Genomic DNA, 22,688 nt, shown 5'->3' on the forward strand with positions numbered 1-22,688 from the left:
CACATTCAACACTAAGAACACACACACAAAAGTCACTACCAGAAAGAAAACAGGTAGCTAGAGACAGAGAAAACTTTCTAAGAGGAAATTTTCAATTCTGGCAAACAGCTAGCTATCGTCCAGTCTAAACTAATGATTACATGAAAAACACCAAGGAGAATACATTCAAGTTAATGGAAACAAGTCTTTATTAAGTAACTTTTAATATCAGAAAAATAAAACTCTTATAATTCTCTTTACAGCAAATATATAATATCAGTGCTTTGGCCATCTTAAGTTAAAGGCCCTTTATCATAAAATATATGGTTTTAAACTTTACTCAAATTGAATTTATAATCCCTATGACTTCCCTACATATACATAACAAAAGAGTGTAGTAAAATTAGCAAATACTAAACTATATTGATAATTTATCATTCTTAGTTTGTGGTTTTTAGAAACAGTACACGCACCTAATATATGTCGATTCCTTGGCTTATTAGTTGCAGTGTACAATGCAACAAAATACAAAATACATGCTTGGTGAACATTCGTTCATATCTACAAGACGGCAGCTAAAGATTAGGTTTCAATACTGACATTTAACTATTCTACAAGCAATTAGCATTACATCATAATATGCCATCAAGGCAATTTTTTATACTGAAAAAATCAAAATAAAAACCGTTATTTGTAAACTTTTATACGAAATGTAACTCTTCAAGTGGAAATAAAAAATAAAATTTGTCTATTTACTATTCAATACACATAGGATTTCAATTTTTGTTATACTGAGAAAAAAAGCTCTTTTGTGTTGGGAAAATAACGCTTCAAAAAATAATTAGTAGAAAAACCCACCAGTATCATGTTTTGTCCTTTCAATGCCAGCACAGATTTGGGAACATACTGAGGATGAAGTTATGGACATCCACAGGTGAAATGTAAAAGTGGAGTTTACAGAGCTCTTTCCCTGTGATTGGAAACAGTTTTGAAATGAAGTAAACTGACGGGAGCTCGTCACAGCTGCTTTTGTGAATTATGCTAAGGGCGTTATTATCCCTGTCTCCCCCTCCCCCAAATTACTAAAAAATAAAAATATATTTATAATGTGCAAGACAAGTATGGATTGAACATAAAATGTTTCACATTTTGAACTATAACCTAAAAATTAATCAATAGCTTGATCAGACTAATGAATGGAATGTTTGCATCCTCAATTATTAGCCAATATAGGTGCATCCCAAAGCCCTTCCTGAAATGGGAAAACCCAGGCGGCCATTTCCACATTCACAGAGGGAGGCAATGGGTAGGAATTCACAATTGACACAACTGCATTCCTGATCCACTGATCATACCAGCCGTGAGCACTCTGGGCGAGATGAAGGTCAATGTAGCAGTTTTTGTCCCAAATTATAACCAGTGATTGAGTAAACTGCCATCAGCCCTGTTATTACCAATAAGTAATCGCAATGCATTAAAAAGTTACTTGCAATCCTGCAGAATTAGGCATAAGTTGTTGTAAAATAAAAAACAAACAAACCTGTTTTGTCAAAACTGGCAGTGTAAAGAAGGCAGCACTGGAAGTGTCTGAATCATCTGTAATGCCAAGTACCCTCCATAAACTCTTAATGTGGTTAGGCTTTGGGACCCATTGTTTTGAAATCTTAGACGTATATACTTTTCTCATAGGCTCACACAGCCTATGATTATCTTCACTCAGCCGAGTTGAACTTCAGCATTAGCAATTCTTATACAAGCTATGTCTCTGGGTCTACAGGATAGTATTAATAATTCAAACCAAACTAATAGACAAGAGACCACTTAGGTTTAGTGTTACCATAGCAGCCTTTTATAAGTTTACTAACAACTTTAGCCTAATCCCAATAAAGCCTGATAACAGTCATAAGAATTCATTAGGAAGTTTACTGGGGGTACCATTATACCCATGCCTTTACGAGTCCATATAGAGATATAGTATTTATGTATATATATATAGTTAAGAGTGAATTTGGATTGCCTGAGTAACAGCTGTCTGGCAAACTGGACATGATGGCGTTCTCTTTTCACAGATCTTGTTGGCACATTCCATGCAGAAGAGGTTGTGGCCACATGGAACTAGGGCAGCAATAACTTCATTCTCAAAGCAAATCACACAGTCGTGCTTTCTTCTTGATTCTGGAGGTGAGCTAGAGGTGGAACCACCATTCGAAGAGGAGTAACTATTGGTACCATTAGAAAAAGCAGGGATGTATATTGGAAGGCCAACATGGTTGCCTGTACTAGGTGGGTCGCTCCTAACCCTCCGAGCAAGTGGGTGTTCAATGCTCTCAGGAAATGTAGGAGACAGACGAGGAGTAGATGGCTGACTTCCTCTACGCTGAGTCTTCATGTTACCAGAAGGATCACTCCCAAAGCCAGAGAGTGGGTTAACTGGTTCAAATGGAGTCCAGATAGTTTGAGCGGATGTTGGTAAAGAGTCAAAGGCAGGAGAATCAACTGCAAGATCTTCTGAGCCTACAGATGGTAGTGTATCTCCAAACCAAAAGTTTCCTGTGCTAAATGGGCTTGTTGGACTAAAGTCAGCCAGCCTATTGCTTCCAAAGTAGGAATCTGTGGAACCACTTCCCAGAGAACTGGAACTATCATTTCGATAATTTGATATCATTCTTGCACGACTAGGAGGAACTGGATTGGAGGAGAGCCATGCAGAGCCAAGAGTGCCACCTTCAAAGCTTACATCGGTACCGTTGTAATGGAAATCATTCTCTTCATTGAGCTCAATGTAGTTTCCTGTACGCATGGCAATATGCATTTCTATTTCTTCTCGTGCTCGGTCAACATTTTCGGGCATCCCTGTCACTTCAAAGACGGGCTCCTTGTCTCTGCTTGGAGTTACTATGTATGTGTGGGTCTGCTGCTGAATTCTTTTTATAGTTGCTCCTTTGGGTCCAACTACCAATCCTACCACACGATAGGGGACCCTGACCTGAACGGTGGTCTGACCAGGCAGATTAGGACTACATGACAACCCTCCCAGGGCAGGGCCATTTTTGTTTCGAGATGCACGAATCATGGAGAAGTGCTCTGCAGCTGAGAGGATTTCTCTTTTGGCCATGGCAACATCTTCTTTCCGTCCAGTGACAACAAAAATGGGCTCTTCACCACGAACAGGTGTCTTGATATACGTGTTTGTCTTGGCTCTCAGTGCTTTAATTTTACAACCTGTTAGAAAGAAAACATTTCAGAAGAATCAACATTTACTTCAACAATATTTATAAAAACAATCACAGAAAGCTCCTTTCAAGCTAGATAGTCTGTTCCTGGGCAGTTTTTTTTTCTTTAAGTTTTAGAGTTTTCCCTTTATCATTAAAAACATCACTAGATGATGATAATGCTTTCTAATCCACTAATGCTCCTAGATCTTGTCTGCTCGTCTTTTACTTGGGAAGAGGTGGCACCTTGACTGGGAGGTCCTAACTCAGAAGTCAGGCTTCCCGTTTTCTTCCTCTCATTATTAGTCATTGCGAATGACGCATGAAGAGCTCTACACAGGCAAGCTCTACCATGAGTGGCTCTGACTTTCAGAACACTACTAGTTTACTACCTTGCAGAGTGTTGGTGGCAAAGAAAAACCACTAATATATTTTCTCATTTAACCTACACAATAACTAGACTATGACAGTCCTTTTATTGCTAAGGAAAATGAAGTGCAGAAAAATTGTACAACTTATCCAAGTTCACAAAGCTACTAAGTGGCAGAGCCAGAGTTAAACCTCGTCTGACATCAAAATCTATGGTCTTTTTTTAGTCCAAAAGCCTCAAATTTTGCAAAACTATACGATAGGACAGAAGTTCTTTAACTGATTTCCACTTAACTGTCTTATTTTAACTTAACATTACTCTTTCCTCTGTAAAACTCAACTGATGACAACAGCAAAGTGCTCATCTCACTTCTGCTCCTATCAGTTGAGTTTTAGGATTACTACGAATCAGCTGTGTTTATCTCCATCTGTTTACGCTAGTTGTACTCCTACCATACATTAACTAAATTAACTATTACATAAGCCAGCGAAATACGAATGCAAAAAGACGTGCTTGTGTGAAAATTAAGTTGATTATTTTTGAAAATTTCAATAAAGATGAGTACCTTAAAGAAAAAAAAAAGGTGCTGTTGAACTACATATGAGTGAGACAAGTGTAAAAGCCCGGAATAAAAAGCTAAAATAGGATGACTTTTCACTCACTGCAAAGTTCTTGCTAAACTCAAAAGAAACAAATCAAAATTGTATGGAATATGGGCATTGGACATGGTTTTACTGAAGGACTACTTTGATTGGCAGATCCATTCTCAAATAAAAGGCTTTGGCCCCAAATCCTAAGTATATTTAAGTTAAAATAAAATATCTACCACACATATGCATAACTATCCCTAATTCTCAAATCAACTTTCTGAATAATCACCCATTACCAGTGCCAACTGTGTAAGATTAGAGGGCTTCAAACTGTAACTTAAAATGCCAAATATACAACTAAGGCATAAAACTCTGGGATTATACTTTTCAAAGATCTCAATATGAAGCTTGCGAGAATAGATGGGGTCTCATGAACATATCATGCTATTCTTAGTTCCTCAAAATAAAGAAGTTAGCTGCTGTTGAAGACACATGTCACAATTTGGACAGGTCTTTTTCTTTCTTTTTTTGCCCCCAATAAATTAATAATGTACAAAAATTAAGTCTTTATATACATAATTTCTAACATGCATAACTACAATATGGCCCCCTCCCTCATCAAATAGGTCTTATTTTCAGTGTCCTCATTCCAATCCATCCTCTATATTCACTATAGTCAGATGATGCTTTCTAAACAAAACAGACCACATGATCACTTCTTTGCATAAAGTGCGTTAATGGCTTCCTTTTTACCATAAGGATAGAGTCCAAACAATATTAGCAGACAAGGCCCCTCTTTACCTGGTACCTGATCACCTCTCTAGCTTTCTCTACCACTCTCCTTTCCTCTCCCTCACTTCCTAAACTCTGCAGTATGCTTCCACCATATTAAAACTCCCATCCATGCTTCCTCGCTTCCATGACTGGAATGTTCCTTTCTCCTTGCCTTTTTACTCCCAGCTCTGCTTGTCTAACTCCTGCTAGCCCTTCAGATTTTAGTTTAGATGTCTCCTCCTCTAATGAAGCTTCCTCTCCCTCAGGACTGGTTTGTGTCCTTCCTGAACATTCCCAAAGCACTGGATGGTTGACTGTAAGTATCTGCTATGGGGTGGCCATACACCATTTGTTGCAACAGAGATCACTGTTTTTAATATAAGAACACTAGGCCTTTCTTGTACATATTGCTTTGCATCTAAGTTTCTTTTGCTGAGCTTTTCAAGACTTTCACATTCTGGCCCCATACTGCTAATGCAACCTTGTTCAAGGGAGTTAATTATGCCAACTTCAATTATAGCATATTCAACAGAACTTTACTCAGCCTACCATTGAACTTTTGAATCTTAACCGCAAATGAAGATCCTGTTCCCCCGTCTAACAAACTGTGGAACTTATGAAGAAATGGCTGCCTTCTCACTGCTAAATTCTCGGTACTTATCATGAAAACACTTTCAGAGTCAGGTTTACTCTAACCTGAAGGCTACATTCATTTGAGAAGACTCAGGGGCAGGCGGCAGAAACTGGCTAAAAGCAAAACTGCAAGCAAAGCACTTAGTACAGTAACTAGATGAGGTAAGAAGGGCCAAGGGGAGGGAGTGGCTTGGGGGATATCAAGAAATTACTACAATGAATCCAACTTATGCTACTGTAAAACACGACGACTGCATTTTGTGCTACTATAAGTTTACATCCACAATGAACTACAAAGAAGGTTAAATTGATAGCGTAACTTTTGAGTATAAAAAAATGCTATACCTGCTTTTGCTCCATGATAGAAAGTGAACTGGGAGACCAGAGCAATAAAACTTCCTTATCTACTTATCATCTATACCGGCTCAATCTCCAGGAGACTCCCTCACTCAGCACAGTAGGTACTGCTTGGGGCTGAGAAGTGAGATCACTTTCCTTTGGGTAATATGTGACTGATGGAGAGACGCCTAAGAAATTCTGAAAGGGGTGATGTGAACGTGTAACTGTTCATACTACACACGCAGGGCTGTTAGTGTTATTATCCGGACACATGAGTTTATACTCTGGGCTACAGCTTGACAAGAAGGCAGTCTGCTAGCATCACATTCCTAACAAAGAGGGTCCTGATCATGCAGAAAAACACTGGGCAATTTCCATTAAGGAAAAAGAGAGAACTAGCCTAAGGGTCTAGGGTTGGCCCCTCTCAACTCTTACTAATATTGACCATGAAAGAGTTGAATTAAGAAACTTCTCTAGGGGCCAGCCCCGTGGCCAAGTGGTTAAGTTTGCGTGCTCTCCACTTCAGCGGCCCAGGGTTTCATCGGTTTGAGTCCTGGACGTGGACATGGCAACGCTCATGAAGCCATGCCGAAGCGGCATCCCACATGCCACAACTAAAAAGATACAACTATGTACTGGGGGGTTTTGGGGAGAAAAAGGAAAAATAAAATCCTAAAAAAAAAAGAACTCTCAGAGATACTTTCACAACATTGAAAGCACAAAAGAGAAAATACTAAAAAAAAAAAAAACCTCAAATACTTCAGACTACAAGCAACTATCAGTTGCACCTCAGTAGAATACTTTTTGTTTAATACCCAGTAGGTATATTAACTAAGAAAACATGTCTAAAGGTACACAGAACACTATCTTAACTATGGTTGGTACTAATAAGTAGGTGTTTAATACATGGATCACTAGGAAGACATAAGACGAATGTTTTGACCACGGACCACTTCTGAAACAGGGGAGTAAGACAGGCCTACCCTGCCCAAAAGAGCCATGTGCTTAGGTTTTGCAGATCAGGGGAAAGAGGCAACAGGTTAGCAAAGCCAACTCCTTTTAAGCCACTCCCAACAAAAATCCAATAAAGTGTTCTTTCTCTCTGCTAAATTTTACAAGACAGTTTTAACAGAGTAGCCTAAACTCTGATTAGGACTATAGGAAATCTCATCAATCATAATATTGTTTCTATAGAAACCTACATATTGTTCAAAACAACCAACACACGATTTCTTGAAAATATATACATTCTAAAGTTGAGGACAATTTGAATAGGCAGAGTTCTAAATAGGTGACACAAACTAAAGGAGACAAAACAAACCGATTTTATTATTTTGCAGGTGGAGGTCGTAAAGAGCTTCCTGGAGTATTTTAGATTGAGTTTCTATTTGCAAATTCAAAGGTATTTAGAAAATCATGGAAGAATTTATAATCTTAAGAAGGGCACAAAATTCAGAAGCCATAAAAGTACTGATAAGTTACTGTCCTTTTTTTTAATTGCTGCATGGTAAAAGTCACCAAAAACAAGGTAAAAAAATTAATGATTTACAACTCACATCACAAATGATTAATTTCTCTCTCTCTTGCACACATACTCATACACTCATACTACATATCAAACCACCAAAACAACAGAAAAAGTGGTGAAACAGTTTACAGAAAAGGAAATATGTAAGTGGCTCTAAACTTGAAAATTCTCATTTTCATGTGAAATGAGGTATCATTTCCTACCTATAAGACTGTCAAACATTAAAAGCAAAGATCAAAAACAGTGCTAGTGAGAATGGGGCAAAGGACCCTCATATTCAGCTACTGAGAGTATCAGCTGCCTGAGGGCCATTCGCCACAGTATCTATCAAAATCACAGCTGCAGGTACCCTTCTGCCCCTATGACCTCACTCATAAAAGGGATTCTGTAAAAGACTTGCAAAACAGCTTTTGTATTATATTACTTACTGTATTAGTATGAGGCTAGTACAGCTTATAATGGAATAACATGCAGTCATAAAACTAGTTGACTCTGGGTAGGAGGGAGATTTAATTTTCCTTGTACACTGTTATTTTTTATAAATTGTGAGCCATACAAATGCATTACTTTTTCAAATAAACATAATTAAGTTAGATAATTTTTAAAAATTAAATATAAAGAAATCATACATTTTACTAGACTTAGCATTTTAGACTTCTGGCCAGTACTGAGATTATTTTAGAATTGTATGAACAGTAGGGTAAATGACTTCATAACCTCAAAGCTGAACAAGGGTTTTTAATTTTAAGAGTAAGGACTAACAATTGTTTTCTTACAGCTACAGATAAAAACCAACATATGGCAAGCCGTGTTTTCATGTTATAATTTTATTTTGATTTGGAAGTAAATTCCGCAAATAAAAAAAGCCTCCCACTTACCTCCCTGGCATAAGAACCCATTTCCCCTTTCTATAGCACTGTGGCTGCGGCTGCATTTCACCTGAAAACCCTCTAGCTGCAGCCAGAATTCTGGTCCTCTCACTCCCTGGTAGAGCCAAAGGCCTGTCTTGCTTTTCCAGGGTACAGGGAATCTCCCCTACCAGCGGCCTCAGCAATCAAGAGGGAGAGGTCCTCTGATGCTGGGAGAGGAGTTGAAAGGGAGAAGGGGAATTGAAAAGATCCCATCTTCAGTGTTTCTCAAACCACGGCTGCAATCACCATTTAAAAAAAAAGCAAAGAACTCAATGTCTTCCAAATATTTCAGTGATGTGCACAATGGGCTGCAACATAAAATGTTCGTCTGCTGAGGGGTCACAGTCAGAAGTTTAAAACTGCTAGACTAGATCATCTTTAAGGCCACTTTTTCGTTCCATGAAACATGTGGAATGATGTACTTATAACAAAAGAGCCAGATGTGGGGCTGGCCCCGTGGCCGAGTGGTTAGGTTCGCGTGCTCTGCTGCAGGCGGCCCAGTGTTTCATTGGTTCGAATCCTGGGCGCGGACATGGCACTGCTCATCAGACCACGCTGAGGCAGCGTCCCACATACCACAACTAGAAGGACCCACAACAAAGAATATACAACTATGTACCAGCGGGGCTTTGGGGAGAAAAAGGAAAAAATAAAATCTTTAAAAAAAAAAAAAAAAAAAAGAGCCAGATGTAGAATTACAGTCTGCAATGTAGATGTAATTACGGTCCAAATCATTCACCTTAAAAACAGGAAGACTATCCAGACTATCTGGGCGGGCCTGACCTAATCGACAGTCGTTTAAGAGTTTTCTCCACCTGATCTCAGAAGCAGCAGTCAGAGAGAGATGCTCTGGCTAGTCTGGAAGAAGGCAAACAATCCATATTGTGAACAGCGTATGGCGACCTCATGGCTAGGAACTGGAGGTGGCCTCTAGGAGCTGAGAGCTAGAAGGAAAATGGAGGCCTCATCCAGAAATCTCTTTCTGTTCCTTAACTGCTTATTATCCACTTTAGTTTTCTAATGCTACCATAAGAAGTTACTGCATACATTGGCTTCAACATGACAAATTTCTAATTTTTACAGTTCTGTAGGTCAGAAGTCTGACATGGGTCTCAACAGGGCTAACATAGAGGAGGATCTATTTTCCTTGCTCCTTCAGGTTATTGTGAGACTTCAGTAGCTTACAGTTATAAGACTGAGCTCCCTGCTTCCTTGCTGGCTGTCAGCTGAGGGCCATTCCCAGCTTCTAGAGGCCATCCACATCCCTTGGCTTGTGGCGCCCCTCCTCCATCTTCAGAGCCAGCAATGGAGGTTGAAACCTTCTCACGCTTTAAATCTCTCCCCTTCTCATTATCTCTGACCCAGCTGAGAAAGGGTTCCCACTTTTAAGGACTCATGTGATGACACTGGGCCCACCCAGATGATCTCAGACAACATTCCCATCTCAAGGTCCATACTTCACACATATATTCACAGTTTGCAGAGGATGGGAGTGTAGGCATCTTTGGGGGAAGGAGGTTTATTTTGCCTACCACATTACTATTTTCCTTTCCTCCAATTATTTTCTCTTCCTTCCAAGTCCCTGGCTACTGAAGCAAGGAAAGTATTTGGCTCATGAAAATTTTAAACCCTAACCCAGGAATAGTAACCCAAAGCCCGGGAAAGTGGCTAGATTTAGAGGGGAAAAGTTTGGGGATCACAGGCATTTGAATAGGGAGAAGGGATGGAGCGAAAATTCAAAACAGGTAGTAAAGAAATGTATAACCCAGGGTTTTGAGAAGACAGGTGTTTATATCAAGAGGTGAGTAATTTGGTAGGAGATGCACAAGTAAAAGCTGGCCTCCACTTATCCTAAGGGCTTTGCCTAGGTGTTCCTAGCTAAATCTCGCCATCCCTGGCCCAAAAACATTCACCAATTGTGACAAAAAGGATCAGCCTAATCGTTGAACTTACCCCTTCAAATATTAAATTCCCTATAAAGGTGCAGGTGCTGATTCCAGGTGATACAAAAGAACTATCATAATTTCTGCTCTCAAGGAGCTCAAAGTCTAGAGGGGAAACAGTCATGTAAACTATACTGACATAACTGCTTTAATGAAAATAGACATACAAAGCAGTGGGAGTATAGAAATAAAGACGACTGTAGTGCTTACAGTACAGGCACGAAGGCTTCAAAGGGGGGCCGCCCGGGGCTGAGTGGTTAAGTTCATGCACTCTGCTTCGGCGGCACCGGATTTCGCAGGTTGGGATCCTGGGCAGGGACATGGTACCACTCATTGGGCCACGCTGAGGCGGCATCCCACATAGCACAGCCAGAGGGAGCCACAACTAGAATATACAACTACTTATTGGGGGGCTTTGGGGAGAAGAAGAAGAAGAAAAAAAGAAGATTGGCATCTGAGCTAGTATCTGTTGCCAATGTTTAAAAAAAAAAAAAAAGGCAGCTTCAAAGGCATTTGAACGTAGGCTTGAGGAAAGTGGTTTTGCCAGGCAAGGAGGAGAGTGAAGGGAACTACAAGTGCCGAAGTGGGAATCAAGAGGACAAGATGGCTATCAGGAGACAGCACCTGCTAGGGACCATGGGAGCTGCAGGAGACCTGGAGGGTGGAATGGCAGGGGAGAGGGCTAGATGGGGAAATGGACGTCCTCAATGTCAGGCCAGGGAGTTTAAACTCTATCTTGTACGTGCAAAGAATTTGTTTTGTTTTTTAAAGAAAGAAGCCTGAATGTTATGTGAAGTGTTTCTGATTTTAGACAAAGAGGATTCTGTTTTCCAGAAATTAAATTCACTGTTTTCCATTCATTTAATAAATTAGCTACATATATATTACAAGGCGAATTAAGAAAGCTAAAACCCCTACAAACAAACACCAAAACTGTGTTATCTGTGTATTTTCAGTTTGCGTCATCCTCGGGGTATACCTTTCTTCAAAAATTCCCCGAAGCAGTTTTGTTTTGAAGAGGAAAGGATCGTACTGGAAAATGAGCATACACACACACTTTAATGAAAATGAGGAGTGGGAGTGAAACTCCTTGAATAGCTCTTTTTACCTTTGAGAAATTCAGAACTCCTTGGCCTGATATTTAGATCCTTCCCCCAGGGCCCCCCACCCGTCTTCCCATGAAGTGGCCATGAACCTACCTTCTCCCAGATTTTATTGTCTCAACACGCATTGTTCCTGTTCTATCTCAGCTCAGATATTTCCCTAAATAACCCAGGAAACTCTCCTTGTATGTCCCCCTCCCGTCCTACATCTTCTGAGTAACAAACATGGCCATTTGGAAAAGATGAGATTGTCTGTGTGAAAGGCTCTATGAACTCAAGAATAATACAAATACAAATACGACTCTTATTACCAGATCTCCCACACATGAATCTTCCAAGGTCCAGTTTAAATGAAACAATGTAGGGAGCAAAAAAACATTATCTGCAGGCCTAGGTTCCAATCTATCACCAGTTACTCGTGGTTTCAATGTCAATCAGGTCATTCAAACCCTAGGGCCTTTCCAATATTTCTATTTTTTGACTGAGTCCCTGTTCTCCTAGGAAATAGTCACCTCTTCCTTGTAAAGTCTCAAAAGTACCTGGGACAATCAAATGCTACCGTATTTCACATACATATATCTATTCTGCCTTTCCTCAAGGAAAGGTAGGTTGAGTAATGGGAACACAAGACTTTGGACAGATCACCACTAACCAGCTTTGTGAATTTTAATAGGCCACTAACCCTCTATCTCTCCTTCATATGTGAGGAACTATAATTAAGGATACTTCAACTCACTTGTTTGTTGCAAGGATTAAACGAAATAATGTACTAAAAATGCTTATTACAATGCCTGTAATTCAAGTAGATGCTTAGTAAAGGGTAGCTTTTTGGATTATTCAACCTCTCTCTGACCACCTCCCCCACTACCTTCAAGTATTTCATGAGTAAATTGAGCCAATAGGCTTAGCTTTGAAATAATAAAAATTTGTAGCACACTTTTCAGTTTTCCAAACTTTCCCAGATACATTCTGATTTAATCATCAAATAGAGTGCTTTAGGAAGGGCAGAAAACAGCTTAAGTGAAGTGTTCAAGACCTCTCAGGTGGAAAGTCAGATCTCAAACCCAAGTTGTCTTAATTCTACACTCCTCTCACTGCACCATACTATTTTTCTCTAAAAGCATTAGAGGAACACATTATTTCATATGTTTCATGATGTATTAGAATTAACAAGGGGGGGTCATATTTAATGATTTTATAGAAAATGAGGTCCTTTTCCTCTTGGAAGACTATTTAAAAGTCTAGACAGACGACTCAAAAGTTCCTTTAACTTTACAAGGACTCAATTTCAGTGTTCTATCTTCAAAGATCGATGAATATCAGCTAAATCCCAATAAGGGAGTGCTTCTTATGCACACAACTTAATCCAACATTTAAATAAATTGTTTAGATTAGCATTGCAACGCATCCCTAAATGCACAATACAGAAATAATAACTTTCCTTTCTAGGTTTCAAGCATCCTTCTTGTAGCTCTTCTAAGGTAAAATTTTCTGAAATTTTTTGTTAAGAATACTGTCTCATTATGACAGCACTTCAAACAGCTTCATTAACGTGATTTTAGTTTTGCTTATTACCAGTATTCATATGGACATCTAATGCCTTAAATCAAGCAGCATCTACTGTCCTTAAAATCAAAACTCCAAACAACTTGAGGTTGACTTGCTCCTTAGGTAAGGAGTTAGGGATAAAGGAAAGAGGGAAGAAAACCCCAAATACCACAATATGGAACCTAAAACAATAAACAATAAAATGGCAAGTTTCTAATCCAACAATTCAGTTCAATAAAATAAACGGCAACCATCTACTTTGTTTCAGGTATTTTAACTGACATCAGGGATGCAAACATGACTAAGATTCAGGCTGCCCTCACTGACTTATATCAACTTTAAGCACCAAAAGGACTTGATGTCTACACATGCTCATGTACAGATATTGACTTGTCATTTCCTTTTCTTAGATTGTTGGTTGTGGTGCTGTTCAAGTGTTCTATATCCCTGCTGATTTTCTGTCTGCTTGTTCTGCTACTCACTGAGATAGGCGTGTTGAGGTCTCCAATTCTACTAGCTTGAGACCCTGGTTAAATCACCTGTATCTCCATAAATCTGTTTCCTTATCTGTATGGTGGAAATAAGAATGGATCAAATGAAATGACACACTGCCTGACACACTTAAAGGTTTATTATTTTTTAAAAATCAAATGAATCAATTTTCTATAGGAAGTTCAAACATTTAAAGAATTTCTCTCTTAAAGATAAAATTTATATTTAGGTTGTGAAAAGCACGTTAAGATGTTAGAAACTTTACAAAACTAGGAGGATATGTTGAAGTCCATCTAACTGGTAATTTGAAACCTAGTTTACTTTCGCATGATTTTAGGGACTCTTTTTGGACAAGAATTAGAATATAAGAGCTACAAAAGATAATCTAGTTCAATTTCATTTTATACCTGAAGAAAACTGAAGCCTAGAATTGCCTAAAGTTGTAAACTAATGACTCCTAAATACATCATTCTCTCAACCTGCCTTATTCTCCTAGTTGATTCTTGGGAGTGGAGAATTCCCTGCAGGTACAAGGTATTTTTACAAATACAGGTTAAACTAAATCTAAAATCCTCCCTCCTTCTTCACTCGGTTAAGACAAGAGGATCAAAATACTTAATTTAAAAAAAGGCTCATATTTGGCCTTTCACTAAAGCTGCAACACCCAGAAAAGGGTGTAAATTAGAGATGAAGGCACAACAATTTCCCTAACTGGGGATTTTTAAATTAAGTTCATGCACATCAGAGGATGTTAATAGAAACCTTAGAATTACTTCTGTTTGGCTACCATATAATGGAATCAAATTCATTCGTAAATGATTCTTTTCCAGACTAGCTTAGCTCTTTACCAGCAAACACATTTCAAAAGCTCTGACTTTAGATAAATTTTAAGACATATTGTATATTTCTAAAAAATATACTGTAGATCATTTAGTTATTGGTATGCCCTAGGAAAAACTTACTAAAATGACAATTTTTGGTTTCAACTAGTATTTGTCCAGAGTACAAATCTAGCAGTAAAAAAAATTTATAAACTCTACCCTACCTCATATATAATTTATTATCTCTATACTTTCCATTGCACAGTGAATTTATACTAATGACATCTTCTCAAACTTGATCCTCACAACAAATGGGGGGTGGGGGAGAGGGTGTTTTAGGGGTTTCCTAAACCGAGACTCAGTGAGGTTAAGAGATTTGTCTAAGGTCACATGCAACAAATGGTGAAATCAGGCGTCTAACAAGTTTTCTGATTCCAAGTTCAATGTCCTTTCCTACAGTATACTAAAGGGCACTGGTAGAAACGTAGAAGATAAGCCAAAGGGGAGTGGAGAATGGTACAGAAAGGGAGACAGTAATAGAAAGGTCAGCGCAAAGAGCAAACACTTTTACACTGGTAACTGGGGAGATTTTCTAGTTGTTTGGAACTATTCCCCCTTCGACCCCCATTTGTTGTGAGATTAAACCTCCAACCATGTTCAAGACCAACTACTTTATGCTTCTCTTCACCTACCTCTGCAGTTTTTATTAGAGTTCTCTTTATTATTTTAAGGCCTGGTCTCATTATTCCATGATACAACTTTACTTGTGGTCAAATCAGGCTTCCCCACATACAATGAATTGTAGGTTTTGCTTACTGGACAAAGGCGACAAACCATGCCCACATGAATTGTTCTTAAATCCCAAACACTGGTATGAAAGGTCCTATGGTTATGCAGTGTGACTTAAAATTCTCAAAATCAGTCATGAAATGAAGCCTTGAACTATTCAAACAGCATTAGGCTGTGCATACATTCAATTTAGCATTGTTGGGCTTGGTAATACTAATATTAGAAAATTATGTTAAAGGCTTAGTTATCAGATTTAATCTTTATGAATGTCTAATATATGGTACCTAGTGGTACCATGGGAAGACAGTTAAAAGTAAACCCACAAATTATGGTATATAAGCCATTTGGAAAGCATTAAGATGCAGTTTAATAAAAAATATATCGCTTTAGAATCACCCAAAGATCAATGGGGTTTTAAAACAGATTATCCATAATCTATTTGGAGTTTTCTAAGGAGTTTTTAAACTGCAATTATACTTACCTATTTAGTATCTTATGAACATTATGTATTTTTTTCATTTTGAGTTTAACTGTAAATTACAAATTCTACATGGCATAAATTACATTTTAAAAAATTCTGTAACAGTTCCACAGGTTATAAAATATTACTCTCTCCTGTGGGCACATGGTTGTAACGCACTTTCTCCCTCACTTGAAATTAGGTGTGGACAGATGACATGCTCTCATTAATGAAATATGAGTGGATGTGATAATTACTACTTCCAGGTCTAACATTTAAAGACCAGAGTGTACTATGCCACTTTCATCCCTCTGGCACAAGGGAAGACCAGCCAACACTTGAGATGGTGGCTGCTTCGTTGGCCTGGGTCCCTGAAAGACTGAAATGAACAGAGTCCTTGTGAATAAGAAATAAACCTTTCTGGTCTTTATAGCCTTTCTGAGGAGAATGAGGTGATATCTCATCGTGGTTCTGATTTGCATTTCCCTAATAATTAGTGACGTTGAACATCTTTTCATGTGCCTGTTGGCCATCTGTATATCTTTGGAAAAATGTCTGTTCAGATCCTCTGCCCATTTTTTAATTGGTTTGTTTTGTTGTTGTTGAGTTGTATGAGTTCTTTTTGTATTTTGGATATTAAAGTTATAAACCAATGTTACTTCAATTAAAAAAAAGAGAAATAAACCTTTTTTAATATTGAGATGTTGGAGTTCTTTGTTATCACTGGATAATTCAAGCCTATCTGGACAGAAGTGCCATGTATCCCATAGGCATTCAGAAATCAGTTGGTTCTAGTTCTGTCACATTAGAAGAAGATAATGTGTGAAAGTGTGCTCAAGCTGAGAAAAGGTGAATGAGATTAAACAGAGTGGTTTAAATTAATTTCAGATTTAACTTAACAAAAATACGTGCTTATCACTTACAGTTTCATGTATATCCATATATTTGTGTATCATTCAGTCTCTAGAAGTATTGTACATATGATTGTAGCCAGCTGCAGAAGAGGAATCCAAAGCCTAGGGGGTTTCAGTGACTTGCCCAAGATCACACAGTGAGTTATCAGCACAGAGTAATCAGAATTAGGAATTTTAATTTCTGATTGCTGGATCTTTCCAATACACCACAGCTGAGTAGAGACTGTTAAGGGCAATTTGGGGTAGTTTACAGTATGTATTTTTATATTAAAACATACATTCTAACACAATTTTGTATTCACTTTAAGGCAAAAGCATTAAATTCTTCAATCTGTACAAATATCAAATCCACTCAAAACCAAATCCACAAAATATTAAGCACTGTCTTATACCTCAATGCTCCCTTTCCTTGAAAACTTAAGATGTAAGAAGAACTACCTAGAAGTCCAATCCATAAACATTGTTAGAAATTTTTCTAAATAGACATCTCTAACAGAATAACAGTTCTCAAATACCACACTCCCTGGATCATTTTTAGGTTACTGGTAACGAGGGGGTAGAAAATACACCCTTGAATTACCACTTTATTTTCCATTTCCTCTCTAGTGAATCAAGATAGTTCATTAGCTGAATAAAGCAGGAAGAAAAGGCAGTAGATTCCCCACCTATCTGCAAAACAATTATAACTGAACCTTTCCCAATGGGCCCAGAGCTAGTACAAACTATTATCAATTTAACTTAAATTTTAAAGCCTAGAAAAGCCACAGTATTTAATTTTTAAAGCTAGCGTGCGTATACAAACAAATTAACTTTCTGAACTATAACAAATGCTTAGCAAATTTTTAGTTAAACACATTAAAACTGTAATATTAGAATGATAAACTGTGTCTTCTGGGTATTAGAGACATCAAAATTTTATTAAGCAAATTAATGTGGATAGTGACATATCAAGTTATGCATACTAGAAATATAGCATCCCAACTCAAGATTGGGGCAGAAATTAACCCCAAATATTATTAACCTTCCCAAGTATGATGCTTCAATACTGAGGCAGCAAAGTAGAGGGAGAACTTTATCTTTGATGACAAACTGATCTAAATCCAAGTTCCATTATTTGAGCAAGTTACCTTTCAGAACCTCAGTTTCTACATCTGTAAGACAGGGATTACTGCCTAGCAGGGTTAACTGATACTGGGAAAGCACCTAACACAGTACTTGGCAAAGAGAAGGGCAACAATCCCCCCGTGCCCCCTGCCCCTGCTCAATAAAAGAAAGAGACACTGTACTTTAGCATTGTTCTGAAACTGTTTCTCCTCAAGAAATATGTCTTCTTGAAGAGGGAATTTATGTGTAGCAAGATCAAGCTTTCTCTTGCACAAACATGCGTACACCTTATTTCAGTTGTGTTAGAACTTCAAGAGTGGTTCCACCCTAAGACACTGGGAAAAACTGTCACAAGGATGCATTTAAGACAATTTAAAACAATGTAATATACTAATTGTTTAAAAAGCGACAATATACACAACCACTGGGGATCAGTGGAGATAAGAGTAGCTCAATAAAGAAGAAAAACATTTCCAAAAGGGTCTCGCTCAGTGATAGCCAAAGTAGCATGCAAGATGGATTCACTGGAGTGCAGGAAAAAAACCACCCAATTTCCATTTTTACCTTATTCTTTAAAAAAGTTAAAAAAAATGTATAATATATCAACATATATAAATATTCAGATATTGGGAGTACAAGTTTAAAATTTTTTGACAGTATACAATTAAAAAAAGCTGGAGATGACTTTTTTAGACCGTGAAGTTAGAGAACACACATACACCATCAACTAAAGTCACTCAAATGAAAACAGTTGAAGATGCACATTAATCTTAAACAGTAATATAAAATCTTGGGCTATAAGTACTTAAATGAACTTATGACAATATTTATTTATAATATAGTTAAGAATGAGTAGTACTGAGTTCTATTTTAATGCACTTTTTAGTCTAACTAGCTATCAGCAACTATACAAACTGGAACAAAGTCTGCTGACTTAAACCTGTTAACCACTGTGAACGTGTCTTGCAGGCACTACATTCAAAAAAAGTTAGGTCTTAAATCTGTTGTCAGGTTTACTTGTGACGTCTATATTATAAAAATTTTTGGTTATCAATAAGCCTGTTTAATTCTTGGCTTTATTTTACAGTACTGTTGGTTTCAAAATGAGATACAAAGCTTAAAAAAAGGGTCAATTTAACCTTTCCAAATAACCATATGCTCCCAGGGAGTATAAATATGAGGTCAACACTCTGTCAACTTTCATCACTATCAAAAGCAGTGGTTTGTTCTTTTGAAAGACAGTGGAACCAACAGCCATCTACATGAGTTGCTAGTCTATGTGACTCAGAATTCCATTTGTCCTACTCTTTGCTTCAGAGCTGAAGTCACAAATATCTCCATCTGTGACATAATTATTTCCAAAACCAGTTAAGAGATGTCAAACAGAAAATTATGACTTCAGGTAATGAATAAAATGGCAAGAATAGATAATTCTTAAGGATGAAACTTTAGTTCATCCAAAGCAAACAAGTAAATTAAATGATCTGCCCCGTTTACTCACTTAGGGAAAAGGGAAATTATCACACTGTAAAAGGATGGGAACCTTAGAAGTTGTCTAATTCTCTGGAGGAGTGGGAAAATACTTTACAGGTTTTATTATGGTGCTGCTGAGGCCTGGGGGTGGCAAAGGGGTCAATGGTCCACAAGTTGAGTGGTTCAGAACAGGAAAAGGGCAAGATTTTCTGCTCTTAAGATAAGATAGAGGATGATAACATACTTTCAACAGTACTGTCAACTCTGGGAAAATATTAAGTGCAAAAGGAATAGTCAGCAATTTGTCTCCCCATCCTGACATAAAAAGATTCAATTTCTTTATTAACCAATAAGCACAGCTCTAAAAAGAAAAACTAAAGACTTTATCTCATTTGCTATAATTTAATAGATGGTAAAAAATAAAAACTTGGAACAAATACAGTTTCCTTTTTTAAAATAATGGATTTGTATAAAGATAGTTTGCACAATTAAGGACTATTTTATAGTGCTTTAAAGGCTATAATACAGAGGACAAAAGTTTGTATTAAACTAAATATACAAAAGATATCATTATCTTGTCCCTTAGTACAACCAGTACGTAAATGTTCTCTTCGTCATCCTAAACTGTCACCATAAGCACACTGAAGCAACTTGTGCTGAGGAAGTGGCATCCTAGCATGGCATTAAGGGTTTTTCGTACTCTAGCCTGAACACACACCTCCCCAGCCCCTTTTCACCACTCTTCCTTACAGACCCTCAGTATCAAAAAGACAACACAGCTTTCCAATCATACCTAGAGATTATTCCTCCGCACCTTTCCTCACCTTGTTCCTCAGTCTCTTCCATCTCCATTTGTTAAAGTCCTATCCATTCTCCAAAACCCTCCTAGGTTGATGTTCTCATATGTATGACTTTTGCTTGTCACATACTACTGTTAGTGCCATAACTACACATTAGTTTAGTGCTATTCCACTCTTTATTAGACCGTTTGCTTCTTAAGGGCAGCAAGTTTGTCTGAATCAACCTCACATTCCCAACCGCCATAAATTCAACGCCTGACAAAATACAAGCTTAATACATAGCAATTCCTCAATGTTCTTAATTGAGTGCCCAACTCATTCTGGGTCTATAAATCTAGATGTTATAATTTTATCCTACGTAAGGTGAAACAGTGCTCTGCTGGAATAGTATCTTAAGTGTTTCAAACAAACAAGGCATGCGAGACTTATTTACCAAACTATAAGAATAAACTCTCAATTGCCTGGCACTAGCTTTGAACAGTGTCTTTAAGTACAATCATCAGGCAGTCTGAAATACGCTATCTCCTTTATCCAGATTTCAGATGGGTTTTTCTTACATTTTTAAATCCTAGAGGTAAGAATGAGCCAACTCTGATATTTGAAACCACCATTTCGACAGACCTCTTATTTATGTGTACTTTAGACCACTTGGGAAAGATGAGATCATTTAAGCAGCAGCGCCATCATTTCTCTTTATTTGACCCCAACAATGCTCTCAACCTAACATTAAAGAGACATGCATCGAGCAGGCCCAACTATCTTGTAATAAGGCAGCTGCAGGTAATATCTGCTCCTTTAATAAAGGGGGAAAAAGCCACACTAAAGAGCACAGGACCTTCCCTAAAAATGTCGGATACAGAGGTACTCTGGGCATCCCCTTCCCCCACCTTCACAAATCTACTCCTGGAATCTGAGACATAGGTCCTTTGTCTGAACAATGTGGGAGGAGTCTGTCTGCAGTACTGGTGTGCTGGCAAGTGAAGAAAATTTACTGAAAACTGTATAAACGCATAAAGTTCCTTAACTCAATTACCTTACTGTTCAATTTTTCTTTATCGTGTACACTAAACTGTTCTAATAGGTAGCCAATGTGCCTTTTCGAGAGCTAAAATGTATCAAAAGGAATACAATAAGATCAACAGAGAGTTGGGCTGCTCTCCAAAAGCTAAGTTTCTGAATAGCGGAGGGGCGGAGGGGGGCGGCTGTAATACCCACCACTTGAACATCCCCTTCCCCTCTGGAATGAGCTCTGTCTACAGCCTCCATTTCTGTCAGTTTCTTCATCCGAACAAGCTGTTGTAAGGGAAGCTGAGTGCTTTTACAAGACGGTCGGCTGCGCAAACTTGCAGTCTCGAAGCTTTCCGTGCACAACACTGAATCCACAACCGACCCGACCTTTTACCACCTTACTGAGGTTTTTGGTGCCACGCCAGCGTGGTCTTCCACGAATACGGCCCGACTAAAGCGAACACAGCCGGAATGGGTGGCTCGAGAAACTTAACACCTTTTATCATGCAAAGATGCGGAACATCGTGGGTTTTCGCAAGGTGACCCATCTTCTCGTCTCATGGACCCTCGGGCTCCTCCCAGACCCCTTCGCGGTGGACTTTGGGGACTCGCCGGGTTCGCTTTTTCCGCCCCAAGCTCGTTTCTTTCGACTCCCCACCCACGCCCGGGACCATGCCCAGCTGGCCCCCCTCCCTGCACTCACCCTGGCGACCGACAATCTCGGCGACATGCTCGGAGCTGGGCACCGGAACGCACTCGGTGGTGTTGACGCTCTTCCTCCGGAGCAGAGCAGCCTGCTCCCCGTTCAGGGCGGCCGCTGCAGCCCCGCAGCCGCCAGGGCCGTAGGCGTGGGACAGCATCGCCGCCATCATGCCCTGGGCATCGTCCCCTCCGTAGAGCACCCCCGCCGCCGCGGCCGCCTCCCGGGCATCGAAGCCGGCGGCGGGCAGCAGCACCGAGCCCAGGGACCCGCCTGGGATCGGCTGGGTCTGGGAGGCGGCGGCCGCGGGGGGCGACAGCAGCAGCAGTGACGGCCGGTCCTCCTCCTCTGCCTCCTCCAGCTCCTCCTCCTCCAGCAGGTCTCCGTCCAGCTCCGCTTCCTCCCCCTCCTCCTCGTCCTCCTCCAGCTCCAGCTCGGCCGCCTCCGGGGCCCCGGGCCGGCCGGGCGGAGCCCGCTCCTCCGGAGACAGCCCCGCCGCCCGCCGGGCCTGGCCCTGCGCCGCCGCCGCCGCGGCCCGAAGCGCCGGGGCGCCAGGCTCCGCCGGGCTGGGGTCGTCGAGGCCTAGCGCGGCCAGGCGCTCCCTCAGCAGGAGCCCGTCCCCCTCGAGCTCCGGGCCCCCCGCGGGCGGCGGCAGGGGCGGCGGCGGCGGCGGGGGCGGCTGCGGCAGGGGCGCCGGGGCCGCCGCCAGGGCCAGGGCCGCGGAGCTGCCGCTCGGCATCGCGGCGGCGCGCTGTCAATGGCGGCGGCGGCGGCGGCGGCCGGGTCAGGCGCGGCGGGCGGCGAGCCCCATGGCGGCCAGGGCCCGGGCCCTGCTCAGCGCGCAAACACCTTTCCTCTGGGGAGGCGGCGGGGCCGGCGACCCGGGATGAGGAGCGCCAGGGCCGCCCGGAGACCGGAGAGGGCGGGGTGGAGGGGCAGGGGAAGGAGGCAGAGGCAGGTAACTAGGTGGGTGGGTGGGGACGGCAGCGGGGCGGGCTGGCGGAGGTGGCAGCGGCTCCCCTCTCAGGCTTTCTTTTGTTTCATGGCCTTAACCAGCCCCCGGCGCGCGCGGCGGCGGCGGCGACGCCCCACGCCGCTCTCCGAATGAAGCCGGCGTGCTCTGATTGGCCGCTTTTGGTCTCTGGGAGCCCGCCCTCTCCTCCCCGCAGCCTCCTAACTCCTTTCCCTAGCCCCACC

General features: G+C 40.4%; 1 protein-coding gene across 1 annotated transcript; it reads right to left on the reverse strand.

Annotated features, from left to right (window-relative positions):
• Window positions 1-164: 164 nt before the first annotated feature.
• Window positions 165-22,356, reverse strand: MEX3C (mex-3 RNA binding family member C). The gene is made up of 2 exons (XM_001916773.6): window positions 21,495-22,356; window positions 165-3,201 (listed from the first exon to the last, which is right to left on the reverse strand). Exons 1-2 carry the CDS (start codon window positions 22,228-22,230, stop codon window positions 1,976-1,978), a joined length of 1,962 nt encoding a protein of 653 aa, XP_001916808.5. The 5' UTR covers window positions 22,231-22,356; the 3' UTR covers window positions 165-1,975.
• Between the last annotated feature and the right edge of the window lie 332 nt (window positions 22,357-22,688).

The sequence above is a fragment of the Equus caballus genome, chromosome 8 (assembly GCF_041296265.1).
Source record: "Equus caballus isolate H_3958 breed thoroughbred chromosome 8, TB-T2T, whole genome shotgun sequence".
NCBI classification, from domain to species: Eukaryota; Metazoa; Chordata; class Mammalia; order Perissodactyla; family Equidae; genus Equus; species Equus caballus.